Source organism: Pocillopora damicornis, chromosome 9 (genome assembly GCF_964200805.1).
Source record: "Pocillopora damicornis chromosome 9, jaPocDami1.2, whole genome shotgun sequence".
NCBI lineage: Eukaryota > Metazoa > Cnidaria > Anthozoa > Scleractinia > Pocilloporidae > Pocillopora > Pocillopora damicornis.
Window position 1 is genome coordinate 2,745,426 of NC_142678.1, and position 12,256 is coordinate 2,757,681.

The 12,256-nt window shown below is 37.7% G+C and overlaps 3 protein-coding genes across 4 annotated transcripts; 2 read left to right on the forward strand and 1 right to left on the reverse strand.

Moving 5' to 3' along the window:
* The first annotated feature begins 399 nt into the window (after window positions 1-399).
* LOC113675975 (large ribosomal subunit protein eL27) lies at window positions 400-3,754 on the forward strand. Its single transcript, XM_089183491.1, has 4 exons — window positions 400-460; window positions 731-995; window positions 2,265-2,375; window positions 3,660-3,754. Exons 1-4 carry the CDS (start codon window positions 400-402, stop codon window positions 3,706-3,708), a joined length of 486 nt encoding a protein of 161 aa, XP_089039617.1. The 3' UTR covers window positions 3,709-3,754.
* A 549-nt stretch (window positions 3,755-4,303) lies between these two features.
* Window positions 4,304-7,171, reverse strand: LOC149039627 (uncharacterized). 2 transcript variants are annotated; one of them, XM_089183484.1, is made up of 5 exons: window positions 7,007-7,171; window positions 6,656-6,731; window positions 6,157-6,266; window positions 5,020-5,816; window positions 4,304-4,899 (listed from the first exon to the last, which is right to left on the reverse strand). In XM_089183484.1, exons 1-5 carry the CDS (start codon window positions 7,067-7,069, stop codon window positions 4,755-4,757), a joined length of 1,191 nt encoding a protein of 396 aa, XP_089039610.1. In that variant the 5' UTR covers window positions 7,070-7,171; the 3' UTR covers window positions 4,304-4,754. The 2 variants fall into 2 exon arrangements, with proteins under 2 accessions (XP_089039610.1, XP_089039609.1); XM_089183483.1 differs by lacking the exon at window positions 7,007-7,171 and having other exon boundaries at window positions 6,656-7,000.
* A 91-nt stretch (window positions 7,172-7,262) lies between these two features.
* Window positions 7,263-11,674, forward strand: LOC113675974 (DNA polymerase iota). Its single transcript, XM_027192575.2, has 3 exons — window positions 7,263-8,047; window positions 8,564-8,801; window positions 10,186-11,674. Exons 1-3 carry the CDS (start codon window positions 7,373-7,375, stop codon window positions 11,208-11,210), a joined length of 1,938 nt encoding a protein of 645 aa, XP_027048376.2. The 5' UTR covers window positions 7,263-7,372; the 3' UTR covers window positions 11,211-11,674.
* Window positions 11,675-12,256: the final 582 nt, after the last annotated feature.

Below are 12,256 nucleotides of genomic sequence, written 5' to 3' on the forward strand. Positions count from 1 at the left end.
TCTCATAGGGACTCAGAATTTTTTTCTTTGTCCCACTCCAGTGACGAGACAAAAAACAACTTTTAATGGGGCATCTTTTGTTGATGTCTACTTCAAATCCTTGCTATCATAGTGGCACACTACACACATGTGTTTTTCCGTTAACCATTTGGTGATTGATTAAACTACCCCTGCAATGTTCTCACTAATTTTATCAAATGTTGGCTTGTGAAAGCGCGTTAAATTCTAGTCCCTTCTGATTTCGTTTCTCTTTTAAACTGTACTCTCTTCTATTCATCAATTAATCATCATCATCATCATCATCATCATTATTATTATTATTATTATTATTATTATTATCAAAGAAGTGATTATTCTTATTATTCTTATTAATACTGTGCAAGTTCTGTGTCATGCGCGATGTTATTAGTCAGCGGATTTCACTTACACGTTCTCTCTTATTTCGTCGCCATCTTTGCTGGTGAGTGTGAGGAATATTCAACAACAATCCGCTTCCATCGGGATCGAAAATAAATCATTTTAAGTTTTTTTAGTACTTACTTTCTTTTGAAATCTCAAACTGTTCGTGACTTCTAAACTTACAAGAATATCACACAGTAATAGAGCGAGAAACTGTTATGATTTCAGCCATCACTTACATTCAATTTGAACGTGTCCTTCCAAGCCTTCGTCTTTCTTTATTTTTTGTGTTGTTTTTGCGTTGAAAGTCAGCCGATTGCATCTTTTACAGATTCCTCCATAGTCATGGGGAAATTCATCAAGTCTGGCAAAGTTGTGTTGGTTTTAAACGGACGTTATGCAGGCAAAAAGGCTGTCATTGTGAAAAATTACGACGATGGAACTAGCGATAAACCTTACGGTCATGCACTCGTGGCTGGAATTGCTCGCTACCCACTGAAAGTTACAAAGAAAATGGGAAAGAAGAAGACGGCAAAGAGGTCCAGAATAAAGCCTTTTGTAAAAGTTTACAACTACAACCATCTTATGCCCACAAGGTGAGTACTAACCCTCTGCATTCCAGCGTCAGAATGCAAGTTCTACATCCTGTTCTCTATACATTTCCTATGATACGCACAAGGAGAATTTGTCTAACAATCGAGAGCTCCTTGAGTTTGCGATCATTTCCACCTTTCAGATAACCTTATGTTTGATTCAGGGGTGATATTGCTGTGAGAAATTAGCTGCCTAAAGGGTTAATTGAAAATTTGCTCAGCTGATACAACACTGTAATTTGCCTGTTACACAAAGTTCCCAGAATTAATGTTGAACCATCTTTGTCATTGTATTGTCAATTTTATTTTTCCTGAGATAGTTTTAAGAAGCAATAATCGACCTTAATCTGCTTCAATCTTTGTCAGTTAATCCTTTAACCCTTAACTCACAAGATCTGATTGTTAATTCTCCCCTGTAGCTGCTACACATTTCCTTGTGAATTAGTTATGAGAACTTGGTGCTAGATCTAGATAGCAGCTTCTACCTGATAAGTTTGAATATTCTCTTTACCTGTTTGCTGGAGAATGTATCGATTTTGTAGGGAGAAGTTTTATGTTAATCACTTCTGGGAGTTAAAGGGTGAACTCCCAAGATCTGACTGTTAATTCTCCCCTTTAGCTGCTTCACATTTCTTTGCAAATTAGCTACAGGTATTTGGTGTTAGATTTGGCTAACTTCTACCAGATAAGTTCAAATACTTTCATCACCTGTTTGCTGGATATTGTGTGGACATTTTAGGGGAATGTAACATATTAATCACTTCAAGGAATTGCAGGCTCAGGGTTGAGCAAGACAAAGTGATATGCCCCTCATTTGATCAAATTTTTTAACATATCTGCAACTCCAAACAGCTTGTGATAACCTTTTTCAGAGTAGGTAAATGGCAAAATTTCAGGTGAGATAAAGCTAGAGGATTGGCCATTGAAACAAGGACTAAATTGGTCTGAGGTTTATTGGGATCAATGGGTTTTATAAGATCCTTGATATGTGGGATTTTAAAGGGAATAGATTTTTTAGTGCCCAATTTTAACCCTTTTGTCAGTTTTGCAAAAACATACTATTTAGGTGGTATTTTCTGTTTGACTCAAGATTGTTTAGAGCATAGTTTAGATGAATTAGGGTTAAAAAATATTTTTTAATAACTGGTCCAGAGATTCTTGTGAACTCGTAATTTATTGCCTGCTTTGTAATAACCAGGGTAATAATTCTGTTCAACAATTTCAAAACTATGTATTTCATATTTATAGAGAAATCCTGTCTTTTGTCTGCAGGTACTCAGTCGATGTCAACCTGGACAAACAGGTGATAAATAAAGATGTGTTCAGAGATCCAGCACTGAAACGTAAAGCCAAAAGGGAAGCCAAAGTGAAATTAGAAGAAAGGTAGATATGCCAGCCTTACTCATGCTTTTGTTTTTGTCGTTGTTGTTTTGCATCCATGTGATTATGGAACCCAGAGAACCATGTTACCAGAAAGGATCCTGGAACGTGACTTTCTCAAGAAAAACAAACTCTTTAGGCATGAGAGATCTAAACTTACTCATCAGTAATGCCAATACATTTCTGGTATTTTGATTTGCTCACATCTCTTTGTCTCTGTTGTTTGAAGGGTTGATAGCACTATCCACTGGATAAATCTCTTTGCAGTGAATAGTGTGTTATGGTTTGTTAACACTTATCCACTATTGCAATTTATCTGTTGGATGGCATCATCCACCCATTGAACAATGGGGTCCTGGTCTCTGAACCCTAAAATCAGTATGCATATTCTCCTTACTGTTCTATAAACATTTCCTAAGATGCTGACATGGAGAATTTGTCTAACAATTAAGATCCTCTTTAGCGGGCGATCAGCTCTTTTATTCTCCTGACCTTAATGTTTGATTCAGGGGAGATATGGTAAGGGGAGATTAGATGCTAGTCATTCTTAGAGGTTAAAGGGTTTAAAGATGAGTCATGACACATGAAAGTTTTCAGTGATATTTCGGATATTTTTCAAGCCTTCATGGTTGTCCAAGTTTGACAGTTAATTATTGTTGACCATTTTTTTAATTCCTCTCTGTCATTTTGGTTAAGTCTTACTCACTAGCTAGGTGGCTCATTCAGGTGTAGCTTATCCCAGCTTTCATGAGTGTCTGGCATTGAATTTCCCCTTACAGTATCACCCCTGAATTAAACTTAAAGGTCATGAGCTAAAAGGAATTTATCACCAACTGAAGAAGCTCTTGACTTTGAAACAAATTCTTCTTGTTAACACCTTAGGAAATGTAGAGAGAACAGTATGGAGAATATGCATACTGATATTTGGGTGTAAAGGGTTAAGCAACTACGAGTTTTGGTAATCTCCTGGGATGGGTTACCTGTAAATGGCTGGGTACTCTTGGGAATTTTTTCAGGCTTCCCCAGTTAATTATTCAGACTCTTTTACAACCCATGATTAGAAAAGGAGCTATGAGAGTTGTGGATGTTAACCCAAGAACACACTCTAATGACCATCCAAAGCTCAGACCTTCTCATCAAGACTTGAATACACTAGTTGAGGGTATCACTCTTGTTCTTACCAAGTTTTATTGTAACTTTAATTAAGTAAATTAGGTTTGATTGAGTCATTATTGTATGATACTCCACTCATGTAAGTACTGTAGTAACAAAATTGTCTCTTTCCAGGTACAAGTCGGGCAAGAACAAATGGTTTTTCCAAAAGCTGAGGTTCTAATCACCAACCTTGTAAAAAAATAATGAAATAAAGACTGAAACATAAATGTCATCTGGTATGGTTCTTTGATCTCAGACAGCTAACCCCAGCACAGATTTAACAATGTATTTCACTATATGGCAACACAGCGGTTACAAATTAGGCATGTGAGAGTGGATCAGTTTTAGCTATCTGCACACCAATTTCCTGTGCAAAATTTCAAAGGAAACCTTGAGAAACAACCGCAGTCCCCAATGCAAAATATGTGAAATGATGGTTGAAACGTTCGTAGAAATCTGTGAAAGGGAAAAAAAGTAAAGTAAAGGATAAAAACAGAACTTATTCAAGACAGGTATCCTGTTGATTTACCATTTTCTTTTGGAGCTTTATTAAAGAAAACTATTTGATTCTGAAATACACAGCCAAAAGGGATCTGCTTGCGCATGCCTGACGTGTGTCCGCCGTGTTCGGACAGCCCGTCCCTTGAACTTTCCAAGGGATTTCCCGAAGCAGTTTATCAAGGTGAAGGCTTGGTGTCTAAGCCTTCATGTGCTATGGGAGTTACTACATCACGGGCGACGAGCGGGAATAGAAAAAACGACCCAAATACGAGTGGTCAGCGGTGAAACAACTTTAATACTTCATATATAGACAGATCATTTGTAGTATCAGGAAACAATCGTGTTGTAAAGCCGAAGCGTAAACAGTTTACTTCGCTAAATAAAATGTTAAGCAATTCAAAAGTGTTGATTGTACATATATCTTTTACTGCTTCAATAAACAATGAAGGCATCGGTGGCATCCGAAAGGTACTAAGAACTGACTTTGCGTTTAAGCCGAGAAAAAAATCACAAAGTTTGAATTCTGGGATGTTGTCCACTGTTGGCTCCATCAAGTTACGATTCTGCACCATTGACGCTCGTGAAAATCTATCTTAATTGACTACCAAGGACTGTATTTCTTATCTTGCAAATTAAGGTCTGTACATGATATTAAGTTCATCATCTGGTTCATTGTTATAGTCAGCTTTAAAATTTAAACTCTACTTGTACTGACAAGAAGCCACCCTAAGGGCAGGTGAAATGTTGCGTAAGCGTCTCCGCGAAAGGCACATCCAGACAACTTGCATGGAAAACCTGGCCACAGCTATCGCACCCAAGCCAATCCTCTCCATCGTCGTCTTTGCAAATCTTACAGACCGCGGTATTTCTCCTATAATTGAACAAAAGATATGGGACGTCAAAGAGATCTTCGGACTGACATATGAATTCAGCCACAACCTTGTATCCCACGTTGGTATGTACACAAACGAAAAAAAGAGGAACTGCGTACCTTGTCGTTTTGTACGTGGCGTCCATCAGGGCCAGTTCACTACCATATCTTTCAAGCATTCGTTGTTGCCATGGCTCTTGATGTACAAAGAGGAAGGTTTCCTCAGGAGTTCTAGGTCTTGGTTCATCTTTTTCGTTAATGACAGCGTCTCTGGTAAGGTAAAAGAAGTTGCTTTTGGGAGACTTAGTTTGCCAATCTTCTATTTTTTTACCCAATGCTTCTTGGTCGTCATCGCAATACTTCACTGCTGAAATCGCCTTGGCAATGTGGTTTCGCAAGTCCTGGCGACAAGGGTAGTATCGCCTATTTGTTTTCTTTGGCCTTCGTTCCTCGGGATGGCCTGAAAATAGATCCTCCCGAACATATTTATCAAGAGACCTTTGCACCTCAGAAAGGTTAGTTATATTTTGCTTTACGAAGTCGCAGATTTTGTCAACTACACGTTTATCGACGTATTGTCCTATCTTGGACGAGTCCCCGACAGGGTGGTTGACCTGGGAAGAGCTTAACGGGATCTTCACGTGGAACCGAGTCGAAGTACGGAAACTAAACCCTACATCACTCTTCGATTTGGCATTGATTTCTTTTAGAATAGCCTTCTTAGCCATCACCAAGCTATTATCTGATAGGAACCTTGCTTTGTCGATGAAGTAATCGTTGTACACCCGAATACATCGAATCTGCATGACTGCCGGGCAATCCAATTTTCTCGAATTCTGCAAGTGTATTCTAGTTTTTCTTGCATAGTCGTGTACATTAGCGTAGTCACTCTTGCAGGTATAACTTCCTCGGGCATCCTAATTGGTACAGAAGATTTTAATACAGGTGTGTTCTACGAGAGCAAAATGAAATTACATTCTTCTCCCAGCTGCGATATCATCTGTGATTTTTACTGACTTCACTACTATTGCCAACACCCTTCCCCCTCATATTTCTTTGGGTAAATTGGTTATGAAACATATAACTTAAAACTCCTGTAACATTTTGATCCTCGTTAAAAGAAAATTAATCAGTCCATTTGAATAAGCTTGAATTCAACCTCTTGACTCTCAGTTTCCGTTATCATTTCTCGATTGATCTCTTTTTTTACTTAAAATTTGAATGTTTGCTAATCCATTTACTGTAATTGTAACCAACCTTTGTGGATCCATGTATACAATGTCGAGTTTCACTGCTAGAGATTGAAAAGGGGTGGCCAAACAACTGTATGGAGACATTTCCGCGGTTGTTTTCAAGTACAGGAGGTGCTGTCAAATGAAATCAGATGGAGTTGTTAAGCAACATGCCTTATTTTCGGTTTACGTGTAAAGGTGTCAATAAGAGCCAGACCTTTGACCCAAACCTTTCCACCAAAGCCACTTTCCGCTATTTTTAAACCAAATAGACCTTTTAGGTAGAGATAAATGAATAAAAAAAAATAACAACAGCAATATCAACAAACACAAAGAAACTAAAATGAAATATAAATAGGTAGTTCAGACGCAGCATCTCGCAAATCGCGTAAGACTGCCTTTGAAGAAATTTACCATAAACTCTGAAAGACGGCGATTCTTCTCAATTAAATTATCCCAGAATTAGGAGAGTCAGGATAGGAAACCGAGATCTGTGCACTTTAAAATACTGAAAGATTATATACCTGTTTGAGAAAATCTGTTGTGGTTTTTCTCTTTTGAATAGCTTTCTGTAAGTACATAACACGTGGAGTTCAATGCCTGAAATGAAACTAACAGATTATCCATCTCTGCTCTGTTTCCCTCGAAATATCCAAAACAATAATTGCCTTCAACAGAAAAGCCATTGAGATGTTCTTTCAAAAAGTCGATCTCTAAATCTCTTAACATTGTTGGCTTTTGGTCTTCATCCATGGCAAAATCTTCCAGGAAAAGCAAACTACAGTGCGAAAACCAAGTTCCTGCCAAATTTGATTGACATTTTTGACAACCGGAAATCATGATACTTTTTTTTCGTCACGCAGTTAGCTACAAACCATATATATAATTATTCTTGGTGCCTTTCCGAATGCCGCTGACTCCCTCTCCGAAGCCTCCATTGTTTATTAAAGCAGTAAAAGATATGAGTTCAATCAACACTTTTTAAAAATTGCTTAAACTGTGAAGTAAACTGTTAACATTTCGGCTTTACAACACGATTGTCTCTGGAACAACAAATTATATGTCTCTATATGAAGTATAAAAGCTGTTTCACCGCTGACCGCTTATATTTGGGTCGTTTTTTCTATCCCCGCTCGTCGCCCGTGATGTAGTAACTCCCATGTGCTATTGGAGCGGGAAGATTAAATCCAGTCATCCTTAATCTTGTGGTAGTTTCTCGAGGGTTGTGCACCTTTGCAGTGATGGATTATAATGCAACTAGGGAAGATTTTCGGTCATCTTATGACTATTCCTACGAAGGAGGTGTACCTACTGACGATGAAGAGGGCGATGAAGACTTCTCTTCCCGACCCCATGTCAGTAGTCATAGCAGACAGTCTGTGATTTTTCCGGCGAAAAGACGCCGAATGGACGACTCTAGCTCTACACAAACTCATCAAAATGGGCAGTCTTCCACACGGAAGCATTCAACCCAGTTTGAGTCTTGTTTGGGTCACAGTAGAACCATTGTTCATGTTGACATTGACTGTTTTTACGCGCAAGTCGAGATGATCCGGCGACCTGAACTGAGAGACGTACCCCTAGGAATTCAACAGAAACATATCGTGGTCACTTGCAATTATGTCGCTAGGGAAAGAGGGGTAAAAAAACTTGTTTACATCAGCGATGCCAAAAAGACATGTCCTGATCTGGTTTTAGTTAACGGGGAAGATTTGACCAATTACAGGGAGTTTTCTGGACGGGTCCACTCCTTGCTGTCAGAGAGGTTCACACCCCTGGTAGAAAGATTAGGGATGGATGAGAACTTTTTGGATGTGACTGAACTTGTGAAATCACGCGAGTTGGCTTTGCCGTCTGGAAGGAGGGAATATGTCGGGGGTTTGTACGCAAGCAGGGTTGAAAATTGCAAAGATAAGGTTTGACTATTAAACTGTACCATTGCATGCATCGTGAGCTTTTTTGTGCGAGTCTAAAGAGCCAGTTCTGGAAAAAAATGAGCAGCAAAGTTGTGAGGTGTTTGAAGATCTGCACCTAAAACGGGACGTTACAAAGCGATAATTGCAAAACTCCATAAAACGTATTGTAATAAATAATTCTCGATACAAATTAATCAATCAGTATCAAAAATTGATAAAAATCTTTGGCTTAGGTTTTTGTGATTATCAATTTTACCGTTAGAATGAAACCCTTACTTAATTCTGACTTGATTTGATGTAATTTGCTCTCTCAGCCCACTGAATCAATATTATCAATTTTATCAATCTTGTGATTATTGATATTTATTAAATATTTTAGCTAATTGATCAACAATTATCATGTGATATCAAGTAATTGATGAGTTTGCGATTATTTTTATATTAATCTTTATTATAATAAATCATTTATTTAATCAATTGATTGTCTATTAATTATGGATTTATTATCTGTCCTAGGACATTACTGCATGTCCTTGTGGTTGCCATGAGAGACTAAGAATTGGATCACTGATTGCAGCAGAGATCAGGCAAGTAATTCTGCAAGAAGTTGGTCTGACTTGTTGTGCAGGAATTGCTCACAACAAACTCCTGGCTAAACTTGTAGGTGCATGGAAAAAACCCAACAAACAGACAACATTACTTCCAGAGGATGCAGGGAGCTTGTTGTCAGGACTGAAAGCAAAGGATATCCCAGGTATTATAGAAGAAAAAGGAATCAGATCACAGAAGACATGAAAATGTGGCAAAAAAATTAGTGACACACTGGGCTGCACCCTGTTTGCCACTTTTTTATTCTTACCACATTTTGATGAAAACTGTGATTTCATAATGAAGAGATGAACAGCAATCTGGAATCTTTTTGTTAACCCTTGGACCCCTAAGAGTGACTAGAATCCTATTTCTCCTCACAATATCACCCCTGAATCAAACATAAAGGTCATGAGGATAAAGGAAATGATCACTAACTAAAGAGGCTTTAGATTGCTAAACAAATTCTCCTAATCAGCACCTAAAGAAATGTATAGAGAACATTATGGAGAACTTGAAAACTTATCTTAGGGTGCAAAGTGTGAAAGAGATAGCAAATAAAGTGTGTAACATAACAGGGTGCAGTTGTAAACAAAATGGAATGAAAATCCAAGCTTTTCTTTTTGCCAAGTGTTGAACAACTCATAAATTTATACTCAAACAATGAGATTATTTGGTCTTGATTTCTAGGAACGATAGATTCCATGCTTTGCCCTCATCAACTATCACATGCTAGAAATTTTTAGTTCATGATCTGATCGTTAAATGGAGCAGGCCAGCCTTAAGAGGTGGAAAAACTTTGGTAGGCTGAAATGAATTTATGGTGGAGAATGCAACTTGTCCCTGTGAGTTTGGGTTCACTTTCAGTCAACCCTTCACACCCTAAAATCAACTTACATATTCTCCACACTGTTCTTTTTACATTTCCTGAGGTTCTGATAAGTAGAATTTGATTACAGTCAACAATCAAGAGCTTCTTTAGTTGTTGATCATTTCCTATATTCTCGTGACCTTAATGTGAGATTTAGAGGTGATTTTGTCAGGAGAAATTAGATGCTGGTCACAGACAAGAGCTAATTTGTTCAGTGTGGCCAGAGCTAATGAGAAAAAAAAAGCTATGTTTCCTCTAGTTTAACATTTTTTATTGCTGTATGATTAATTATCAATTTTTTCTGTAATTTTCCTTACTGTTGACTCTATATCATTGTGTTTCAAGAAAAGAGCCAATCAGGGACCAAAAAAACTAAACCAGAACAAGAAATGAAGCTTTGAAAGTATTAGTAATACACTGTGAAATCTGTCACTTCAATCCACTGATCTCTCTAAAATAGCAGATCACAGCAGTGAAATTTACTGCCTGTAGTACCTCTTACTAAAATCTCTTGGAATCCTTGAAAATTCAGCAGGTAAAAGGATTGCTCAACTACCAGTTTTAAAATTTATTTTACTTGTTGTGCTGTGTAATCTCAACTTATACAGAAAAGAATGCCATTTGCGAATTTCTGTTTCAGTTATGTAAACCTGATTTCACTTTATTTTGTTTTATGTAGGTATTGGACACAGCACAGCCAAAAAACTTCAAACAATTAACATTTCATCTGTTACTGACCTACTTTCATGTCCCAGTCAAGTCTTAGAAAAGGAATTTGGCCATTCACTGGCAGATCTGATGATCAAACTCTGCAATGGGATTGATGAGAGCAAAGTTACTCCCTCTCGAGAATTTAAAACAATAACAGATGAGGACTCTTTTAAATGTTGTTCAACACTCGAGGATGCAACAAAGAGGCTCAGGGGTCTTGTCAAAGGGATACTTCCAAGAATTTCTTCCAGTACTACATTGCCTCAAACTGTGAGAGTCTCCATTCGAAGAAGAGGTGAAAAGTCACACAAAAGAGAGAGTCGTCAGACTGCTTTACCACAAGCAATTTGTTTTGCTGACGAGGAAAAAGCAGGAGATCTTCTCTTCGAAGTTTGTGTCTCATTGTTTAAGAAAGTTGTGGATGTTAGTAAACCATTTCACCTGAGTCTTCTAGGAATTTCATTAACAAACTTTTACAAACCATCTAGTGGTCAAGCCAAAGAAATCTCAAACTTTTTTCAAAAGTCTTGCAGCAAACATGCAAATCTGACATCTGTCACATCATGTAGTAGTTTGGAGTCAAAGGGCAATTATCTCTTTGAAAGAGAAGACTGGGAAGCTTTGCCCAAGAGCTGTGAAGATAAATTATCGGATCAAAGAACAAGTAAGGTTGGCACAACCAAAACTAAGGACTGGAAACCAGTGAGGAGCTCTAAAATAACTAAACAGCATACCCAGCCAAAGGGAATAAACGTTGATGGGGCTACCAAGGATGTGAGTCAACCAGCTATCATTTGCCCCAGCGGCATAGACCCTGCAGTTTTTGCTGAGTTGCCTGTGGAGCTGCAGAGGGAGTTGCAGGCACAATGGCCACAGTCAGCCCAGGAAACAGCGAATACCAAGAGGGTTACTGTAAAGGAGAAAAAAAGTGCTGGAATTCAAAGATACTTTACTAGAGAAGCTGTAAACGATGACTCTGGAACACCTAAATAAAAGAGGCTTTCCAATTACACAGAACTGTAATAGAATCCTGTTAATTCAAGCACAGTTTACTTGAACTTTCCTTTTACTACAATAAAATGCTATTTCCCCTGGATTTGACCCCATTTTTATAGTTATTTACCATTAACTAACTCAAACTCCCCTTTAACTCAAACAGGTTATTTCCTTTGTCTTGGCTTAAATTTTTCCTGATAACTTAAAATTTACCCCTTTAACCCCTAAGAGTGACTAGCATCTAAATGCTGTACACGTTATCGCTTCTGACTCAAACATTAAGGTTATGAGAATATAGGAAATGACCACCCATGTAAGAAGCTCTTGATAATACAAGTTCTCCTCATGTGTCATAAGAAATGTATACAAAACAGTATGGAGAATATGCCCATTGATGTTAGAATATAAACAGTTAATTTAAAATTGCAGTCATTAAGTGGCAAAGTGTAAGAATGTAACTGATTGACATGTACCAATCTTGAAATTCAACACTAATCCCAACAACTCAGATTCCTGCCAATTAAAGCTTGTTTTTCAGGATTTGAGTCAGCAGGGGTTCTACTGTTTCTTGTTTCTGAAGAAACACAATCTACCTAAACCAATAGAATTACATGGCAGAGAGTAGGGAAAATTACTTATTAAATCTTAGGAGTGAAAGCATTTAGTCTCCTTACTAATTTCAACACATTAAGAATATTAGGGCAAAGCATTTAAGAGTTGAATTAAAATATCTGTCAGTTGATAGTTTTCTTTATTATCATCAACTTTCTGCTTTCCATTGTGCTATTGGAAGTACAAGTTACTCCTTGGTTACTTCTGTAGGTTAATGCTTTGACTCTCAGAAGTGATTAACATGTAACTTCTCCCTGTAACATCCTTAGATTACCCAGTGAACAGGCAACGAGAATACTCAGTTATCTTGATTTCATTCCAAATTCTTGTAACTAATTTACAAGAAAATGTGAGGCTGCTAGAAGGGAGAATTAACCATCAGATCTAAGGAATGTAACGTTCAATCTAACGAGGAGAAACTTACCCAAATT